The sequence below is a fragment of the Protomyctophum parallelum genome (assembly GCF_964188405.1).
Source record: "Protomyctophum parallelum genome assembly, chromosome: 15".
NCBI classification, from domain to species: domain Eukaryota; kingdom Metazoa; phylum Chordata; class Actinopteri; order Myctophiformes; family Myctophidae; genus Protomyctophum; species Protomyctophum parallelum.
Window position 1 is genome coordinate 41157102 of NC_139710.1, and position 24073 is coordinate 41181174.

General features: G+C 43.9%; 1 protein-coding gene across 1 annotated transcript in view; it reads right to left on the reverse strand.

Annotated features, from left to right (window-relative positions):
• Positions 1–17844, reverse strand: part of cmya5 (cardiomyopathy associated 5) — a 69916-nt gene extending 52072 nt beyond the window's left edge. Inside the window, 2 exon segments of the mRNA XM_083783500.1 lie at positions 2764–2895; positions 17306–17844. Of these exon segments, the coding sequence (XP_083639626.1) occupies positions 2764–2895; positions 17306–17448 (275 nt within the window). The 5' untranslated portion in view covers positions 17449–17844.
• Positions 17845–24073: the final 6229 nt, after the last annotated feature.

Genomic DNA, 24073 nt, shown 5'->3' on the forward strand with positions numbered 1-24073 from the left:
ATGACGCACAGGACATTTCACAATAAAGCTCCTTTAACACGACGCACAGGACATTTCACAATAAAGCTCCTTTAAGATGACGCACAGGACATTTCACAATAAAGCTCCTTTAAGACGGAACACAGGACATTTCACAATAAAGCTCCTTTAAGATGACGCACAGGACATTTCACAATAAAGCTCCTTTAAGACGACGCACAGGACATTTCACAATAAAGCTCCTTTAAGATGACGCACAGGACATTTCACAATAAAGCTCCTTTAAGACGGCGCACAGGACATTTCACAATAAAGCTCCTTTAAGACGACGCACAGTACATTTCACAATAAAGCTCCTTTAAGACGGCGCACAGGACATTTCACAATAAAGCTCCTTTAAGATGACGCACAGGACATTTCACAATAAAGCTCCTTTAACACGACGCACAGGACATTTCACAATAAAGCTCCTTTAAGACGACGCACAGTACATTTCACAATAAAGCTCCTTTAAGACGGCGCACAGGACATTTCACAATAAAGCTCCTTTAAGACGGAACACAGGACATTTCACAATAAAGCTCCTTTAACACGACGCACAGGACATTCCACAATAAAGCTCCTTTAAGATGACGCACGGGGCATTTCACAATAAAGCTCCTTTAACACGACGCACAGGACATTTCACAATAAAGCTCCTTTAGGATGACGCACAGGACATTTCACAATAAAGCTCCTTTAAGACGGCGCACAGGACATTTCACAATAAAGCTCCTTTAAGACGACGCACAGGACATTTCACAATAAAGCTCCTTTAAGATGACGCACAGGACATTTCACAATAAAGCTCCTTTAACACGACGCACAGGACATTTCACAATAAAGCTCCTTTAAGATGACGCACAGGACATTTCACAATAAAGCTCCTTTAAGACGGAACACAGGACATTTCACAATAAAGCTCCTTTAAGATGACGCACAGGACATTTCACAATAAAGCTCCTTTAAGACGACGCACAGGACATTTCACAATAAAGCTCCTTTAAGATGACGCACAGGACATTTCACAATAAAGCTCCTTTAAGACGGCGCACAGGACATTTCACAATAAAGCTCCTTTAAGACGACGCACAGTACATTTCACAATAAAGCTCCTTTAAGACGGCGCACAGGACATTTCACAATAAAGCTCCTTTAAGATGACGCACAGGACATTTCACAATAAAGCTCCTTTAACACGACGCACAGGACATTTCACAATAAAGCTCCTTTAAGACGACGCACAGTACATTTCACAATAAAGCTCCTTTAAGACGGCGCACAGGACATTTCACAATAAAGCTCCTTTAAGACGGAACACAGGACATTTCACAATAAAGCTCCTTTAACACGACGCACAGGACATTCCACAATAAAGCTCCTTTAAGATGACGCACGGGGCATTTCACAATAAAGCTCCTTTAACACGACGCACAGGACATTTCACAATAAAGCTCCTTTAGGATGACGCACAGGACATTTCACAATAAAGCTCCTTTAAGACGGCGCACAGGACATTTCACAATAAAGCTCCTTTAAGACGACGCACAGTACATTTCACAATAAAGCTCCTTTAAGACGGCGCACAGGACATTTCACAATAAAGCTCCTTTAAGACGGAACACAGGACATTTCACAATAAAGCTCCTTTAACACGACGCACAGGACATTTCACAATAAAGCTCCTTTAAGACGGAACACAGGACATTTCACAATAAAGCTCCTTTAAGACGGCGCACAGGACATTTCACAATAAAGCTCCTTTAAGACGACGCACAGGACATTTCACAATAAAGCTCCTTTAAGACGGAACACAGGACATTTCACAATAAAGCTCCATTAGGACGGAACACAGGACATTTCACAATAAAGCTCCTTTAAGACGACGCACAGGCTTTTCACAATAAAGCTCCTTTAAGACGGAACACAGGGAATTTCACAATAAAACTCCTTTAACCCATTCTGAACGGGAACCCCGGGCCCTTTTGGTGTTTTAAGAATTACGTCATACTTTAGCTATTGATCTACAAGCTCATAGCGTGGGTCTGCCATTTTCTTAAAATCCTTTTGAATAATCTAACTGGAGGCGGGGTCTAACTGACCTGGGGATGGACCCATAGCATGGCCCATAGCACTTACCCTACCCCCTTAGATAGCATTTCTGCAGACTTAGATAGCATTTGATACAGACTTATAGCATGTTATGTAGACAGCACTATAATTGCATTGTATATAGTCATAGCACGTCATAGTACATATGTATAGCATAGTAGTATAGATGTATAGTTTATATGTATAGTTTCATTATATAGATATTCCACTGTTACTTTCAGCTTACGCATGTTTCATGATAAATGCTTTTCATGTGATGTATTCCCTGCATGCTTTTTTGTTGTTGCTTAATGTAAGTCACTTTGGATTAGAACCTATTCTGAACGGGAACCCATTTTGGTGTTAGCATCATGTTATGCTTTAGCTATTGAAAAAGAGCAGATCTACAAGCTCGTAGCGCGCCACTCGGTGGCGCGCTACGAGATTTTGAAAAATCGAAGAGCGACTGACGTTTTTAGAATCTGATCTCAGGTCAGAATGGGTTAATCAGACCAGTGTGTGTCCAGTGGAAACCTCGTATGAATCTGATCTCAGGTCAGAATGGATTAAGAGCGTCTGCTAAATGCCTACATTGTAAATTGTAATTGTAAATTGATGGAGGCGGGGTCTAACTGGAGGCGGGGTCTAACTGACCTGGGGCTGGAGGCGGTCTCCCAGACGATGCCGCTGTCCTCGCTCTGCACGGTAACCATGGAGAAGGACGGGTCGACCAATAGACACTGGACACTGGGCCGAAGGGACGGGTCCTGGACCACCGCCCTGAGGCTGGGGAGGACACACACACACACACACACACACACACACACACACACACACACACACACACACACACACACACACACACACACACACACACACACACACACACACACACACACACACACACACACACACACACACACACACACACACACACACACACACACACACACACACACAGTCTTTCAGAGTTTTCGTACTCCTTCCTGATTGGCCAATATTGGCTTCAGAAGTTTGCAGGAGTGCTCTGTTTCGAACAAAACGCCTCAGATCATGAACAGATGGAGGGGAAAGGAACTGGTCTCTATACTGCCTCCCCCTGGCCAGCCGGGGCGCCTGATGGAGGGGAAAGGAACTGGTCTCTATACTGCCTCCCCCTGGCCAGCCGGGGCGCCTGATGGAGGGGAAAGGAACTGGTCTCTATACCGCCTCCCCCTGGCCAGCCGGGGCGCCTGATGGAGGGGAAAGGAACTGGTCTCTATACCGCCTCCCCCTGGCCAGCCGGGGCGCCTGATGGAGGGGAAAGGAACTGGTTGGAATAACGTGTTCCTTCCACGCGCTACGTCCAACCAGGGAAACTCCCCCCTGTCAGGTGTAAAGGAGCAACTTGGACACTCAGGCATGAAGGAAGCATGAGTTCAAGTCCGTTGCTCTCCCTTTGTCCCCCATATATGGGGACTAGGTTGGTCTCCCCTTGTCCCCCATATATGGGGACTAGGTTGCTCTCCCCTTGTCCCCCATATATAGGGACTAGGTTGGTGGAGGGTGTGTAGAGCCCAGGGTCACATTAGATGATTGACACAGGGGTGAAAAATGGGTTACAAAATCATGGGATAAAACATATACATATTTTTTTTAAAGCAAAAATTCACAATGACTTTAATAGCTGCCAGTAAACAAGTTTGGTCCCAATAGGTCAACTACGGTAGACATATTTTATGTGAACTCATAGCCCCCCCCCACCCCCCTACTCCCCCCCCCCCCCTTTCAGAGGCCCCACATGTCTAACGGGACGTCCCAACACCGGATACGACTTCTCGCCAAGATGATTCCTCAATGTGCAAGAACACGATATCTTCACAGGTGTGTGTGTGTGTGTGTGTGTGTGTGTGTGTGTGTGTGTGTGTGTGTGTGTGTGTGACTGTGTGTGTGTGTGTGTGTGTGTGTGTGTGTGTGTGTGTGTGTGTGTGTGTGCAGTGCCAGCTATTTGCAGCAGTACAGTACATACTGCCAGAGAGTGCAGTGACGCGGATAAAATAATAATGACCTAATGTACGGACGGTCGGTCGGACGGAGAACACCCGCCCCGGTCATCGGAGGGTCATTTCTACTCCGTTGACGACACACGGCAGTGTTGTTTTTTGATTTAGTTTTAGTTACAGTCTCTTGAATAGTTCTAATTTAGTTCATCAGTCACCACCAGACACACTATAGAGTCATGTACATATCACCACCAGACAGACACACTATAGAGTCATGTACATACCACCACCAGACACACTGTAGAGTCATGTACATATCACCACCAGACACACTATAGAGTCATGTACATATCACCACCAGACACACACACTATAGAGTCATGTACATATCACCACCAGACACACTGTAGAGTCATGTACATATCACCACCAGACAGACACACTATAGAGTCATGTACATATCACCACCAGACACACTATAGAGTCATGTACATATCACCACCAGACAGACACACTATAGAGTCATGTACATATCACCACCAGACACACTATAGAGTCATGTACATATCACCACCAGACACACTATAGAGTCATGTACATATCACCACCAGACAGACACACTGTAGAGTCATGTACATATCACCACCAGACACTATAGAGTCATGTACATATCACCACCAGACACTATAGAGTCATGTACATATCACCACCAGACACATTATAGAGTCATGTACATATCACCACCAGACACACACACTATAGAGTCATGTACATATCACCACCAGACACACACACACTATAGTCATGTACATATCACCACCAGACACACTATAGAGTCATGTACATATCACCACCAGACACACTACAGAGTCATGTACATATCACCACCAGACAGACACACTATAGAGTCATGTACATATCACCACCAGACAGACACACTATAGAGTCATGTACATATCACCACCAGACAGACACACTATAGAGTCATGTACATATCACCACCAGACACACTATAGAGTCATGTACATATCACCACCAGACAGACACACTATAGAGTCATGTACATATCACCACCAGACACACTGTACAGTCATGTACATATCACCACCAGACAGACACACTATAGAGTCATGTACATATCACCACCAGACAGACACACTATAGAGTCATGTACATATCACCACCAGACACACTGTACAGTCATGTACATATCACCACCAGACAGACACACTATAGAGTCATGTACATATCACCACCAGACACACTGTAGAGTCATGTACATATCACCACCAGACAGACACACTATAGAGTCATGTACATATCACCACCAGACAGACACACTATAGAGTCATGTACATATCACCACCAGACACACACACTATAGAGTCATGTACATATCACCACCAGACACACTATAGAGTCATGTACATATCACCACCAGACAGACACACTATAGAGTCATGTACATATCACCACCAGACAGACACACTATAGAGTCATGTACATATCACCACCAGACACACTGTAGAGTCATGTACATATCACCACCAGACAGACACACTATAGAGTCATGTACATATCACCACCAGACACACTATAGAGTCATGTACATATCACCACCAGACACACTATAGAGTCATGTACATATCACCACCAGACACACTATAGAGTCATGTACATATCACCACCAGACACACTATAGAGTCATGTACATATCACCACCAGCCACACTGTAGAGTCATGTACATATCACCACCAGACAGACACACTATAGAGTCATGTACATATCACCACCAGACACACTATAGAGTCATGTACATATATCACCACCAGACAGACACACTATAGAGTCATGTACATATCACCACCAGACACTATAGAGTCATGTACATATCACCACCAGACACACTATAGAGTCATGTACATATCACCACCAGACACACTACAGAGTCATGTACATATCACCACCAGACACACACACACTATAGAGTCATGTACATATCACCACCAGACACACTGTAGAGTCATGTACATATCACCACCAGACACACTATAGAGTCATGTACATATCACCACCAGACACACTACAGAGTCATGTACATATCACCACCAGACAGACACACTATAGAGTCATGTACATATCACCACCAGACACACTATAGTCATGTACATATCACCACCAGACACACACACACACTATAGAGTCATGTACATATCACCACCAGGCACACTATAGAGTCATGTACATATCACCACCAGACACACTGTACAGTCATGTACATATCACCACCAGACACACACACACTATAGAGTCATGTACATATCACCACCAGGCACACTATAGAGTCATGTACATATCACCACCAGACACACTGTACAGTCATGTACATAGCACCACCAGACACACTGTAGAGTCATGTACATATCACCACCAGACAGACACACTATAGAGTCATGTACATATCACCACCAGACACTATAGAGTCATGTACATATCACCACCAGACACACACACTATAGTCATGTACATATCAACACCAGACACACTGTAGAGTCATGTACATATCACCACCAGACACACACACACACACTATAGAGTCATGTACATATCACCACCAGACACACTATAGAGTCATGTACATATCACCACCAGACACACACACTATAGAGTCATGTACATATCACCACCAGACACACTGTACAGTCATGTACATATCACCACCAGACACACTACAGAGTCATGTACATATCACCACCAGACACACTACAGAGTCATGTACATATCACCACCAGACAGACACACTATAGAGTCATGTACATATCACCACCAGACACACTGTACAGTCATGTACATATCACCACCAGACACACTACAGAGTCATGTACATATCACCACCAGACACACTACAGAGTCATGTACATATCACCACCAGACAGACACACTATAGAGTCATGTACATATCACCACCAGACACACTATAGAGTCATGTACATATCACCACCAGACACACTACAGAGTCATGTACATATCACCACCAGACAGACACACTATAGAGTCATGTACATATCACCACCAGACACACTATAGAGTCATGTACATATCACCACCAGACACACTACAGAGTCATGTACATATCACCACCAGACAGACACACTATAGAGTCATGTACATATCACCACCAGACACACTGTAGAGTCATGTACATATCACCACCAGACAGACACACTATAGAGTCATGTACATATCACCACCAGACACATTATAGAGTCATGTACATATCACCACCAGACAGACACACTATAGAGTCATGTACATATCACCACCAGACACTATAGAGTCATGTACATATCACCACCAGACACACTATAGAGTCATGTACATATCACCACCAGACACACTATAGAGTCATGTACATATCACCACCAGACACACTATAGAGTCATGTACATATCACCACCAGACACACACACTATAGAGTCATGTACATATCACCACCAGACACACTGTAGAGTCATGTACATATCACCACCAGACACACTATAGAGTCATGTACATATCACCACCAGACAGACACACTATAGAGTCATGTACATATCACCACCAGACACACTATAGAGTCATGTACATATCACCACCAGACACATTATAGAGTCATGTACATATCACCACCAGACACACTATAGAGTCATGTACATATCACCACCACCAGACACACTGTAGAGTCATGTACATATCACCACCAGACACACTATATAGTCATGTACATATCACCACCAGACACACTATAGAGTCATGTACATATCACCACCAGACACACTACAGAGTCATGTACATATCACCACCAGACACACTATAGAGTCATGTACATATCACCACCAGACACACTACAGAGTCATGTACATATCACCACCACACTGTAGAGTCATGTACATATCACCACCAGACACACTATAGAGTCATGTACATATCACCACCACCAGACACACTGTAGAGTCATGTACATATCACCACCAGACACACTATATAGTCATGTACATATCACCACCAGACACACTATAGAGTCATGTACATATCACCACCAGACACACTACAGAGTCATGTACATATCACCACCAGACACACTATAGAGTCATGTACATATCACCACCAGACACACTACAGAGTCATGTACATATCACCACCACACTGTAGAGTCATGTACATATCACCACCAGACACACTACAGATTCATGTACATATCACCAACAGACACTGTAGAGTCATGTACATATCACCACCAGACAGACACACTATAGAGTCATGTCAACAAATAAAAACTAGACACTTGGTTGCATGCTGAAAATAGCAGATCTACAAGCTCACAACGCGTCGTGAGCTTGTAGATCGGCTCTTTTCAGCAAGTGAAAACACAAAACACATTTTGTTCGAGTAAAATCTTAATGACATTTAGTCGACTGGAACTAGAATTAACACTAAAACATTCCAGGTGACTAAAATGTGACTAAAACTAAATGAAAAGTACTCAAGAGACTACGACTAAAACAATTAATCAAAATTAGCTGCCATAAAAACAACACTTGCTATCATTTAACAAACTGTTAGGGCATTTGAACACTGCCTTAAGCCATGAGTTATCAGATCATTGTTCATTCATATCATAGCCTTAAAACATGAGTTAACTATCACCCACCCACAGGAACGCACCGCGTCCCTCTACTGTATCCTCTACTGTACTGTCGCTGTACTGACCCACAGGAACGCACCGCGTCCCTCTACTGTACTGTCACTGTACTGACCCACAGGAACGCACCGCGTCCCTCTACTGTACCCTCTACTGTACTGTACTGACCCACAGGAACGCGCCCAGGGTGCCGGCCTGATTCCGGCGAGCCGCCCCGCGTCCGAAACGGTTGAGAAATGACAGTTTCCGTGTGTGGGTCCATCTACTGTATACCCTCTACACTGTACTGTACTGTACTGTCACTGTACTGGCACACCCAAAATCACCATATATATATACAGTTAATATGTGCGTGTGTGTTTGTGTGGGGGTTAGTTTGCGCACAGGTGGTGAAAAACAACCGTGCTGTGGTCGCACCACTCAAAAATACTAAACGGAGATAAAAAACATGGACCATATGGAAACTCAACCGCCGTTCATAGTACATGTGCTATTTCCAGCGAAGATATTGGTGTACAGTACAGTATACTGTATAGCGTTTAAGGTGCTTGGTGTAGCCTATGGGAATATAATATGTGAGTTTGAGTTTATAGCACAGGCAGATTCTTCACATACTAGACTACTAGAGCATGTCTGAAATAAATGTCAGAGCTGAAATCGACATGAAATAAATGCTTAAACACGTAGCTGTTAAGAGTCAACAGAAGACATGTAAATATGAAATAAATGCTTAAACATGTACTGTAGCTAGGTGTAATGTTAGAGACCACAGAAGACATGTAAATATGAAATGAATGCTTAAACATGTAGCTAGGTGTAATGTTAGAGTCCACAGAAGACATGTAAATATGAAATAAATGCTTAAACATGTACTGTAGCTAGGTGTAATGTTAGAGACCACAGAAGACATGTAAATATGAAATAAATGCTTAAACATGTAGCTAGGTGTAATGTTAGAGACCACAGAAGACATGTTAATATGAAATACATGCTTAAACATGTAGCTAGGTGTAATAGTACGGTAGCTTAGGGCCATATTTTAGAGAAATGTGGACACGGCTGACAAAAGCGCCAAATTTTTTCCACATGTTCTCCATAACCATACGTTTCATTTTGGAAGGGGAGCCACGTCATCAAGATGTCAGAAGGCGGCCATCTTGGCGTTCAAAGATGGCCGCCATGTAATATCTATAAGTGCAGCTATCTCAGCTTCTAAGCCACCTAAAAGGTCAAACTTGGTGTCAATATATACATGTTCCTTGTCAAGGAATGCAATATAACTATAGGGAATATCAATAAGTGACTAAATCTGCCAATAATAGATCATTTTGTTCATTCTGGCAATATATGTACACAATTATGGTTCGTTTTTGGACTTTACTTTGATGTATTCCTATTCTGTTTGGTTTTGGTGCTCATGTAAGTGATGGTGGACAGATTACAGAGGGACCCGCGTCTGCCACCAACCTCTCTCGGGTTTCAAATCAACCAGGAGAAGAGCATGTTAACTCCGACACAGTCTATAGACTTCATCGGTATAACACTATACCAATCTCTTTCACAGCTCGCCCGAGCCAAGAGAGATAGAGGCAATAATACATTCCGCGGCATCATTCAAGAGGGATCGTTCGATTCCTTTTCATGCATGCCTCCGGATGGCGGGGCTTATGGCCTCAGTGGTTCACATAACCCGCCTAGCCAGGCTGAATATGAGACCTTTTCAACGTTGGATGACGCATACCTATGCACCATCGCCACCAGAGGGTAACAGTGACGTCACAATGCGTGCTGGCCCTGAAATGGTGGGCAGACAGACGGGCTCTCTCTATGGGCAGACCTCTGACCAGGAAAGTCGTCACCACAGACGCCAGCATGACTGGCTGGGTAGCCACACTGGAGGGCACTACAACCAGAGGGATGTGGACAGAACAACTACGGTCCTGCTACATCAACTATCTGGAGCTGATGCCGGTATTCCTCGCTCTGAGGGATTTCGAACCGTGCATCCGAGGTTGTCATGTCCTGGTCAGGACGGACAACACAACAACTATGTGCTACATCAACAAGCAAGGGGGACTCAGGTCCCCTCGCTTACACCAGCTGGCTCTGAGACTCACGATGTGGTGCGACGCTCGTCTACTATCCATCACAGCGTGTCACGTCCCGGGTGTTCTAAACACAGGGGCGGACCTGCTGTCCAGAGGACCCCTCCGCTATGCAGACTGGTTGTTACATCCCCAGGTAGCGAACCAGATTGGTTGTTACATCCCCAGGTAGCGAACCAGATCTCGGACAGGTTCGGGACACCCAAGGTGGACCTTTTTGCCTCAGAGCAGGACACGAAGTGCCCTCTCTTCATCACCATGGGAGGACCATCGACATTGGGGCTAGACGCTCTAGCACACCAATGGCCCAGGTCCCTCCTATACGCCCCACTGAGTCTCATTCTTCCCACTCTGGACAGAGTGAGGACTCGGGGTCTGACGGTACTACTAGTAGCACCAGCCTGGGGCGTCTGGAGGACGGAGACAGCCCCCCTCCTCTACAGCCAACCATGGCAGCTCCCTCTACGGGCGGATCTTCTCACGCAGGCGGGACGAGAAATCTTCCACCCCTTCCAACAAGGACCTAGACCTATGGGTCTGGCCCGTGAGAGGCTAATGCTGACTGAGGCCGGTCTCCCTCCGAATGTTGTCGCAACAATTCAGAAGGCCAGAGCCCAATCAACAATGATCCGTTTTCTCAGTTTGCGTACCGGTGGACCTCTACAGGCTTTCCACCCCCCTCCCTTCGCTACTGAAGAGGACAGGAGCTGCCTTTGCCCAGTGAGAGTGCTCCGCACTTACATGGACAGAACAGGCCCCTCAAGGATAGGTCCATGGGAAAACCTGTCACAAAGGTTACTATCTCAAACTGGATAGTGCAGGCCATTCGCCTGGCCTACACCACTCAGGGAGTGGAGCCCCCGCTAACGCTAAAGGCTCATTCCACAAGAGGCATGGCAGCATCCTGGGCACTCCACAAGGGTGTCTCAATCCAGGATGTCTGCACAGCGGCAAGCTGGTCCTCCCCCTCCGCCACATACTATAACCTAGATGTGGCAGTGCCCTCTTTAGCGCACGCAGTCTTGGGAGCTGCCGCACCATAAATGGACTCCGATCAAGTCCATCCCACAAGAGCTCTAGAGGAAATGAGGCAACGCCCCTCCTCCCTCTATAAAACCCAGGCTGCCTGGGGCAGTCTCCACCCTACCCCAGTTAGCCGCTCCGGGAAGACACTGACAGTCTAAGACTGTCACCTTTCCACCCTGTGGGACCGGGCTACAAACCTAAGGTTCATCCCCAGCCCTTATTTATCCTCAAGTCCTAGGACTCACTGGCTAGTTCAGGATACGGGAGTTCATAAGGTCCCATAGAGCGAAATATTTCGCGAACACAACTTAAAAGAACATGAAGGTTACTTTATTAACCATGGTTCTTTAAGTAAGTGAGCGAAATATTTCGCTGAACACCCTTTTGTCTTGCTCTTGGCAGAAGGAAAAGTGTTCGAGTGAGGCGGTGACGCAGACACAGGCCTTATAAACCCTGAGGCTTTGGGCGTCTGACGTCACCACTCTTAAACCCACAGGACATTAATGATGCCCTGTGCTGAGTTCATAAATTAAATTCTGTACCTTGGTTTCGGAACGAAAACCTCCCGCCACTGGCAGGGAGGAGTCTGAGAAGGTCTTAAAGAACACTTAAAGACGACACAACCTTATGTGTCTTTAAGTGTGACACCAGTCAGGGTTTGCCCTGACTGGCTCTCACAGGAGAGACAGTCCTGTGACAGGTTACAGGTGCTCATGTAAAAGGCACACTGGAATTGCACAGCTCTTTGCAGTTGTAAATGTAACAGATAATTTGAATGTTGTTATCATTCACTTCATGCTCCATTTTTCAATGTATCTGACTGCTAAAAGAGTTGAAGATGATGTAAATATGTTGCTAGAATGACCTATTTATTTGATATTGGCACAAATAAACATCTAGTGATATTCTCAATGACCTTATTGCATTCCTTGACCCAAATAATGTATATTTTGACACCAAGATTGACCTTCTAAGTGGCTTAGAAGCTGAGATAGTGGCACTTATAGATATTACATGGCGGCCATCTTTGAACGCCAAGATGGCCGCCTTCTGACATCTTGATGACGTGGCTCCCCTTCCAAAATGAAACGTATGGTTATGGAGAACATGTGGAAAAAATTTGGCGCTTTTGTCAGCCGTGTCCACATTTTTTTGCTAAGCTACCGTACTATAATGTTAGAGACCACAGAAGACATGTAAATATGAAATAAATGCTTAAACATGTAGCTAGGTGTAATGTTAGAGACCACAGAAGACATGTAACTATGAAATAAATGCTTAAACATGTAGCTAAGGTGTAATGTTAGAGACCACAGAAGACATGTAAATATGAAATAAATGCTTAAACATGTAGCTAGGTGTAATGTTAGAGACCACAGAAGACATGTAAATATGAAATAAATACTTAAACATGTAGCTAGGTGTAATGCTAGAGACCACAGAAGACATGTAAATATGAAATAAATGCTTAAACATGTAGCTAGGTGTAATGTTAGAGACCACAGAAGACATGTAAATATAAAATAAATACATGTAGCTAGGTGTAATGTTAGAGTCCACAGAAGACATGTAAATATGAAATAAATACATGTAGCTAGGTGTAATGTTAGAGTCAACAGAAGACATGCAAATATGAAATAAATACATGTAGCTAGGTGTAATGTTAGAGTCCACAGAAGACATGTAAATATGAAATAAATGCTTAAACATGTAGCTAGGTGTAATGTTAGAGACCACAGAAGACATGTAAATATATATGAAACTAGATAAAGTGCCAATCGGCACAGGTCTCCACCAGGATTCTTCCTCAGCCTAGTGGGAATATGCGTGCACAGTTTCATCGCAATGGGACGCTGCGTTGAGGAGTTGTGGCCATTTGCTACTCCTGAAAACTGTAGGAGCCAATCGTGGCCAATCAGGATGGAATATGAGAAATCAAACAAACCTGTCTTGATCACATGACTATGGAGATCATGTGTACCGATTTGCGTGAAATTTGGATAAAATCTGAAGGAGTAATAATAGAAAATGTGTTTGACATATGTCGGCCTCCTGGTGGCGCTATAAAGAGCAGATGTGAAAAATTCCAGACAAAGGTTTTTCCTTGGCCTCTAGGGAGTTGGCATACAAAGTTATCCACAGATCCGTGCAGTTAGAGGTAAAAACACTTTTCGGCCAGTTATAGCGCCACCTTGAGGCTGAGTTGAAATTGTTCATGTGGCATTTCGTCCTGGGCCTAGTGGGAATGTGGGTGCACAATTTCACGGAAATCACGCGATGTGTTCATGATTTGCAGCATTTTGTTTGAAACTGAGCACTCCTGTGAACTTTGGAAGCCAATCTTAACCAATTAGGATGGAGTGTGAGAAATCTGAAAGAGCGGTTTCGTTGAATGGCTGTAGAGAGACTGTGTACCAATTTGCGTGATGTTTGGACAAAATCTGTAGGTGTACTGTGCAAAAACTTGTTTTGCACAAAGCGGCCTCCTGGTGGCGCTATAACAGGCCGTTCTGGAAAGTTTGGGGCAGAGGTTCATCGTTGGAATCCAGGGAGTGTGTGTGCAAAATGTGGCATCGAGCGGGTAGGTTATCCACAGATCCGTGCAGTTAGAGGTAAAAACACTTTTCGGCCAGTTATAGCGCCACCTTGAGGCTGAGTTGAAATTGTTCATGTGGCATTTTGTCCTCGGCCTAGTGGGAATGTGGGTGCACAATTTCACGGAAATCACGCGATGTGTTCATGATTTGCAGCATTTTGTTTGAAAATGAGCACTCCTGTGAACTTTGGAAGCCAATCTTAACCAATCAGGATGGAGTCTGAGAAATCTGAAAGAGTTGTTTCGTTGAATGGCTGTAGAGAGACTGTGTACCAATTTGCGTGATGTTTGGACAAAATGTGTAGGTGTACTGTGCAAAAACGTGTTTTGCACAAAGCGGCCTCCTGGTGGCGCTATAACAGGCCGTTCTGGAAAGTTTGGGGCAGAGGTTCATCGTTGGCATCCAGGGAGTGTGTGTGCAAAATGTGGCATCGACCGGGTTAACGGTGGCCGAGATTAGCTGCTAACGGACAGACGGACACACGGACGGACACACGGACGGACGGACGGACACACGGACGGACGGAGTGCAAAACATACTCTCCCCCCATGCCTTCGGCCTGGTGGAGACAATAAATGCTTAAACATGTAGCTAGGTGTAATGTTAGAGACCACAGAAGACATGTAAATATGAAATAAATGCTTAAACATGTAGGTGTAATGTTACAGACCACAGAAGACATGTACATATGAAATAAATGCTTAATTAAACATGTAGCTAGGTGTAATGTTAGAGACCACAGAAGACATGTAGCCTAAATATGAAATAAATGCTTAAACATGTAGCTAGGTGTAATATGTTAGAGAAGACAGAAGACATGTACATATTAAATAAATGCTTAAACATGTAGCTAGGTGTAATGTTAGAGACCACAGAAGACATGTAAATATGAAATAAATGCTTAAACATGTAGCTAGGTGTAATGTTAGAGACCACAGAAGTGAACCTTTCAAGCCTGTTTTCCCAACTCGCTGTTTCTCTGCCAGACATTACTCTATAAGCCATATCTCCAGAACTGGTGGGTCAAACTGAACAACAAATATGTCAATTTGAAGCTACGATTCCCTGCTTTCACATGACATCGACGAAAAACGAAAATGAATAATATTCCAATGACAGGTTCCCATTCACGGTGGGTCACATAATGTAACTACTGTACGTACAGTATAGGGTTTATTAGCCCAAGAAGGGAATATAACTACGTATACTGTATGTCCCCAGGGAATATATCAACATCTACAGTGATAGAAAGTAACTAAGTACATTTACTTAAGTATACTGTCAATGTTTAGGTGTTGGTTCTTATACTAAAACAATTTCCTATACTTTTACTTCTACTCATTTACATCTCGGATCCAGACCTTGTATACTTTTACTCCACTACATCCAGTACTTTTACTCCACTACATCCATGTGAAACTTTAGTTACTTTGTATAATTCTGTATTCCAACTCACCCCAGAGCGTCACGTTGCATTGTACTGTCATATAGGACGTTTGGCGCTTGTAGATCAGATATGTTTTACTGTCATAGCTAAATAATAGCCAACCTACAAGGACGTCTGGAGCTTGTAGATCAGATATTTTTTAGTCATAGCTAAATAATAGCCAACTTACAAGGACGTTTGGCACTTGTAGATTAGATATGTTTTACTGTCATAGCTAAATAATAGCCAACTTACAAGGACGTTTGGAGCTTGTAGATCAGATATTTTTTTGCTATTATTTGAATTGAAATCCTGAATTACGTTTTGCTATTTTTTAATTGGAATCCTGAAAAGTAACATTTTTATTTAATTTCAACTTCCTTTCAAATGCAAACACATTGGACAATAACATTTTAATTCTACTCATTAAGCTACTAGGGCCCCAGGGGTCCTTGACACGGAGTTCCAGGGGGTCCCCAGCTAAATTATATTTTGGAACCAAATGGACCCTTATGGGTCTGTAACTCTGAGTGTGTACAAAATGGTTCCATTTGTACCCCCTCAGACTTACATAGCATTGATTAAATGGGGGTCCGTACTCCGTAGTCTAAATAGAGGGTATATGCGCGTGACATCATCATCAAACCAGGAAGTTATGCATGCAGGAATGCCTACTGAGTGGCCTACCGACATCCAAACAGAAAAGTCACATGATCTGATTATGCATTAAACAATGTTAGACTCACTTTGTCTGTCGCTTTGCCACTCGCTTCTTGCATGCATGCATATACCCTCTATTGCATATCAAACTCTGGGTCCTCAACTGGTTGAGAATCACTGCCAGGAGCCGTAAAAAATATTCTCTTATTGGGGGTCCCTGGCGGTATGTTTTCAAACGGGGGTCTGCGGGGCTAATACACGTCAATGTGGAGTCCATAGGGGGTCTGCGGGGCTAATACATGTCAATGTGGGGGTCCATGGGGGGGTCTGCGGGGCTAATACACGTCAACGTGGGGGTCCATGGGGAGTCTGCGGGGCTAATACATGTCAATGTGGGGGTCCATGGGGAGTCTGCGGGGCTAATACATGTCAATGTGGGGGTCCATGGGGAGTCTGCGGGGCTAATACACGTCAATGTGGAGTCCATAGGGGGTCTGCGGGGCTAATACATGTCAATGTGGGGGTCCATGGGGGGGTCTGCGGGGCTAATACACGTCAACGTGGGGGTCCATGGGGAGTCTGCGGGGCTAATACATGTCAATGTGGGGGTCCATGGGGAGTCTGCGGGGCTAATACATGTCAATGTGGGGGTCCATGGGGAGTCTGCGGGGCTAATACATGTCAACGTGGGGGTCCACGAAAAGGTTGTTAGACCTACCTGTTCCTCAGCTCCTCCACCTCGTCTTCATCATCATCATCATCGGCGGCGACGACGGCGCCCAACATGGCCTCTTCCTCCTCCTCCTCCAGAGACTCTGAGAGGAAGTCCTCAGGAGAGTCCAGACTCTGGCATTCCTCCATGCTTCAACCAACAGTCAGTCCCTGAATCCCTGGTACAGTCCCTGGTACAGTCACTGGTAAGATCCTTGATGGTTCAACCAACCAACAGTCAGTCCCTGGTACAGCTCGTAGGATCCCCCAACAGTCAGTCCCTGGTACAGCTCGTAGGATCCCCCAACAAACAGTCACTGGTACAGTCCCTGGTACAGCTCCTGGTACAGCTCCTAGGATCCTGGATGGTTCAACCAACCGTCAGTCAGTCGCTGGTACAGCTGGTAGGATCCCCCAACAGTCAGTCCCTACAGCTCCTCTAGGATCCTGGTGGGGTCCCGGCCTTCTAGTTCCTGCTGGATAGTTCCAGCGTCTTTGAGGAGGTTTTCTCTTGGACTGAGATCTGAGATGACGGCCTGTGTGTCGTTCCCAGTTGGGTGCTGTCCGTCTGACTCAGCGAGCTATGGGGGACGGACGGACGGACGGAAATAGACCCGGGGAGTGAGTGAGTGGGCGGGTGAGTGGGGGGGAGAGAGACTGACTGTGTGTGTGTGTGGGGGGGGAGGGTGGTCTTCGGGCTGACCTCATGACCCCGGGTGGTGGGCGAATAAGAAGAAAGAAAGCGCACCGGAAATTCAAGAGGGATTTGTTGACGAATAACAAGAGTGTGACTTATTACTGTTAAGGGACAGAATGAGCAGAGTGGCACCGTCATGTTAGAACAGCTGAGAGGACCCCCCCCCCCATGAGTTTAAATATAACTCTTGGCCTGAAACCTGACCCCCCCCCCCCCCCCCCCCCTCTAGTCCTGGTAACCGTAAGACTGGGAGGGACATAGGGGGGGGGGGGGGGGGCACACACACACACACACACACACACACACACATTGTTTTTGGCAGCAGATTTAGATTTTAGTTTTACTCATAGCCCCCCTCTACCCCACCCAAAGGGGAGCCTATTTCGTTTTTTCTCGACGCGAAGCACACACACATAATTGTGACATAGGCCTGCGACATTCACCTATATATATATATATATATATATATATATATATATATACATACACACACTGTATGTAGACTATATAAAATCAGGAGCCGACATTTTTATTGAAGATACATTAGATGTATATATTTAATATTAAATGACTCATCTCATTGTACTTCATCTGGTATAAATAGGACAGGCCCTGGTTTCTTGCAAGTACTGTGTTGCAAATTTACACTTATCGAGTACCCGGTATCGATAAGCTTTGGGCTTATCCAGTACCCGGTATCAATAAGCTTTGGGCTTTTCCAGTACCCGGTATCAATAAGCTTTGGGCTTATCCAGTACCCGGTATCGATAAGCTTTGGGCTTATCGAGTACCCGGTATCAATAAGCTTTGGGCTTATCGATTACCCGGTATCAATAAGCTGTGGGCTTATCCAGTACCCGGTATCGATAAGCTTTGGGCTTATCGAGTACCCGGTATCGATAAGCTATGGGCTTATCGAGTACCCGTTATCAATAAGCTTTGGGCTTATCCAGTACCCGTTATCAATAAGCTTTGGGCTTATCCAGTATCCGGTATCAATAAGCTTTGGGCTTATCCAGTACCCGGTATCAATAACCTGTGGGTTTATCCAGTACCCGTTATCAATAAGCTTTGGGCTTATCGAGTACCCGGTATCAATAAACTGTGGGCTTATCGAGTACCCGGTATCAATAAGCTTTGGGCTTATCCAGTACCAATAAGCTGTGGGCTTATCCAGTACCCGGTATCAATAAGCTTTGGGCTTATCGAGTACCCGGTATCGATAAGCTTTGGGCTTATCCAGTACCCGGTATCGATAAGCTTTGGGCTTATCCAGTACCCGGTATCGATAAGCTTTGGGCTTATCCAGTACCCGGTATCGATAAGCTTTGGGCTTATCCAGTACCCGGTATCGATAAGCTTTGGGCTTATCAAGTACCCGGTATCAATAAGCTTTGGGATTATCGAGTACCCGGTATCGATAAGCTTTGGGCTTATCCAGTACCCGGTATCGATAAGCTTTGGGCTTATCCAGTACCCGGTATCAATAAGCTTTGGGATTATCGAGTACCCGGTATCGATAATCTTTGGGCTTATCAAGCCTGTTATGGAGCATAGCGGTCCATGACGTCATGTTTAAACAATCAAGACAAGAGGTGATCAATAAATAAATGTAATCATCCACGCTGGCACAAACATGTGGGTCTAAAAGTGTATTGATACCTGACAACCAGCTGTCAGGGGAAACTACATTACGCTTTTAAAGTGAGTCGTGACGGTTCACATATTAACCAGTAAAAAGTTTATTTTATTGGTAAAATGTATTTGTATTTGAAGGCCCTAGTAAAGAATACTGGTTCTGTTCAGAATGTATTATCGTATTTCCGTCTTTCCACAAAATAATAGTGGTCTCGATAAGGACTCTGCTCGATAATCCTCATCGATAAGCCTGATCAATAAACCTGATCTATAAACCTGATCTATAATAATACAATACAATACAACATCAATGAGCTCCATCCCACCGTGTTGTTTTTGGAAAGCAAATTTCTATTTTAGTTTTAGTCTCTTGAAACGTTTTCATTTAGTTTTAGTCACATTTTAGTCACCCGGAATGTCTTAGTGTTAGTCTAGTTTTAGTCGACTGAATGTCATAAGATTTTAGTCGACTAAATCTACAGTTGATTTAGTCGACTAAAATGTAGTTTAGCGGGTCTTGATGCCGTCGTAATGGCTGATTTTACACTTGCTGAAAATAGCCGATCTACAAGCTCATTGTAGATCGGCTATTTTCAGCATGCAACCAAGTGTAAAATGACTATTGGCCACTAGTCCCTTCCTAACATGTTAGTCTAGTTTTTATTTGTAGACAAAATCGACAGTATATATTTAGTCTTCGTTATTATTCGCCTTATAGTTTTAGTCGACAAAAACAACACTGGCGTGCAGGATACTGTTTAGAGCGGTCCTCATGAAAACCCGACATGGATTCATACTACTGCTCACACACGCCACTGGAATCGGTCCTCATGAAAACCCGACATGGATTCATACTACTGCTCACACACGCCACTGGAATCGGTCCTCATGAAAACCCGACATGGATTCATACTACTGCTCACACACCACTGCAGGAATCAAAGACAAAAGGAAAAGAATCCCTCTGCAGAAACTTTATTACTTTAAATACACATTTAAAAGAGTGTACTGTATGTTACAAAATGTACAAAGGGGAACTGAGGAAGCATAGAATAATATAGAACCCAAAAATTTGATTAAACCGCGTCCGTCTGTCTGTCAAAAAAAACAAAACGCTGGAGCAAATCGCCCCTCCTCGACCTCTCCGCGCGTTTACAAAATACAACTTCAAATTAATTACTAACGAGGCCGTCTCAAAAGACTTTAGCCAGAGGGTTATGGCACCGTTCTATAGAGCGTCGCAGTCCCGCCCCTTTCATGACGCCAGTCCCGCCCCTTTCATGACGCCAGTCCCGCCCCCTTTCATGACGACGCCAGGCCCAGGAAATAATTCCCAATGCATTTTTCCCATTTAGGCCTGACGTCGAAATTTATAAAATGTCTTCTCAATCCTGACAGTTTTCCGTTAGGATTTGCGCCACATTTTAGTCAAAAATACCAGACCTACAAGCTCGTAGCGCGCCACTCGGTGGCGCGCTACGAGCTTGTAGATCTGCTATTTTTCAATAGCTAAATTATAACATAATGTTTGAAACACCAAAAGGGTTAAAGACCTTTTAAGCGTCGTACGAAGCCAACTCGAGTCGTGACAAATAAATATAATAATAATAATAATATATAATCAACAACACAATATTTTGGACCAAACAAATCATTACAAAGAAGAAAAACCACACAAAACATGTTTGGCCCAAAACATTGCGTTTTATCGTCATGATTTGTCACAACCCGAGTTGGCTTTTTGTCCGCAGCAGCAGCAGCGTATAAACGTCTTTAAATTAGGGCTGTCAAAGTTAACGCACTATTAACTAGTTAACTCCTTTTAATGGCACTAATTATTTTAATGCGAGATTAACGCACTGTGAAGTTTGACAGAATGGTTGAGACGCATGCATGTGAATGCAGGCAGTCAGTGAGCCCCGCCTCTCTCCCCCTCTCTCTCTCTCCCAGTGAGTCTACACAATTAGAAAACTTAGAAAACATGTTATTTTGATCAACATGGCCTGTTATCTCTTGTAATGGTACCATTGGCCAACATCAATACAGTTCTTTAGTTTGGGTCTGGAAGGCTAAATCTCATCAAATGGTGGTCCGTGGCTCAAATGCAGAATAAATAATGGGCCTTGATATGAAAAATCTTGAAAACCACTGATTTAAGGTATATTTAGAACGTATACAAAATATGCGATTAATTTGCGATTAATCACAGTTAACTATGGACAATCATGCGATTAATCGAGTTAAATATTTTAATCGATTGACAGCCCTACTTTAAATAAATACTTTTTGAAAAGTCTGTGAGGGGAAAATGAACGGGGAATTCTTTTCCGGGTATCTCGAGGGGGGGGGGGGGGGGGGGGGGGGGGGGGGACTGCGACGCTCTATATAAAGACATTATTCACAGCCACAAAAAAAATACATTTCCCACATTTGGTCTCAAAACGGTTTATACGATACTGTAGTCCGTCCGGCAGCCGGGGTTTATATGGGGTGGGAGATTTGGTAGTCTTTTTATTGACCTAAATAATATCGTCTATATACTGTACATACATTCATGAATCCACTTTTTTTAAAGGGGTTTCTTGTGACCCTACCATTAAAGGACCACTTCACCACTTTTCAACCTATCTTCATATAGAATAGGTCCTCACTGATAATCATGATAAAATGGCACGATTCTTTTTTACTCAGTTTGTGTCTCATAGGACGGCTGTGGGCAGTTTAGAAACCGTCTTCCAGTGACATCATTAGGCAGATTTCTTTTTAAACAATACTTTTAAAAATAAATGTTTAGATTTTCATTGTTGTGAGAACGATGCCTTCTATTTTCGCATTGCAACTTTTCAGGACTAGAAAGCCTGCAGTTTTTATTAGCTTGTATTCCACATCGATGATGTCACTGGAAGACGGTTTCTGAACTGCCCACAGCCCTCCTATGAGACACAGACCGAGTAGAAGACAATTGCACAATTTTTTCATGATTATTAGTGAGGACCTATTATATGAAGATAGGTTGAAAAGTGGTGAAGTGGTCCTTTAACATCCTGTGGCAGCTATAAGAAAAATTTTAAAAAAATGTAAAACTTTCCTTATATTCCATTTTGGTGTTAGCGTCATGTTGGGCGGGAACCCATTTTGGTGTTCTATTTTTAGAATCTGATCTCAGGTCAGAATGGAAAACTGTCAGGATTTGTAGAAGAAATTTTTTAGAATCTGATCTCAGGTCAGAATGGAAAACTGTCAGGATGTGTAGAAGACATTTTTAGAATCTGATCTCAGGTCAGAATGGGTTAAGTATAGCATTTGTGACGTGTCAAACTAGGGTTTTCTTCATGATTCTCAGTCCATTCCATGCATTAGTTTTGCACAAAATGCACTCCTTGGCATTAGACATCATGGCATGAGGTCAGCACATTTTGGGCAAGGGGATGTTTTTTAGCCCTGCCCTAGTGCATTTTGTGCAAAGCTAATGCTAATGCTAAAGCTAATGCTAAAGCTAATGCTAAAGCTAATGCTAATGCTAAAGCTAACGCTAATGCTAAAGCTAATGCTACTGAAAGCAAAAGGAAAGTTTGACTTTTGTCCTATAGCTGCCACAGGACGTTATTAAAACCCATTCTGACCTGAGATCAGATTCATACGAGGTTTCCACTGGACACACACTACTGGTCTGATTAACCCATTCTGACCTGAGATCAGATTCATACGAGGTTTCCACTGGACACACACTACTGGTCTGATTAACCCATTCTGACCTGAGATCAGATTCATACGAGGTTTCCACTGGACACACACACACACACTACTGGTCTGATTAACCCATTCTGACCTGGGATCAGATTCATACGAGGTTTCCACTGGACACACACTACTGGTCTGATTAACCCATTCTGACCTGAGATCAGATTCATACGAGGTTTCCACTGGACACACACTACTGGTCTGATTAACCCATTCTGACCTGAGATCAGATTCATACGAGGTTTCCACTGGACACACACACACACACTACTGGTCTGATTAATGGTAGGGTCACAAGAAATAATAAAAAAAAAACAATAATCAATAATCACAGCCGTTCAGCAAGTGAATACATGAATGTATGTATTGTATATAGACAATATTTTAGGCCAATAAACAAAAGAAGATATATTCCTGCATGGGTAATTTGTTTGGTCATATATTTTAGCATAAACTGATGACTATGAATACATTAAAAAATAATGTCTATGAATAAATTAAAGGGTGACAACACAGTCTAGACCGGAGCACTGGTTCTCAACCTCTGGTCCGGGAACCGAACCGGGGGTCCAAACAGGACCGAACAGAACAGGGGTCCAAACAGGACCGAACCGGGGGTCCAAACAGGACCGAACCGGCGTCCAAACAGGGCCGAACAGGGGTCCAAACAGGGCCGAACAGAACAGGGGTCCAAACAGG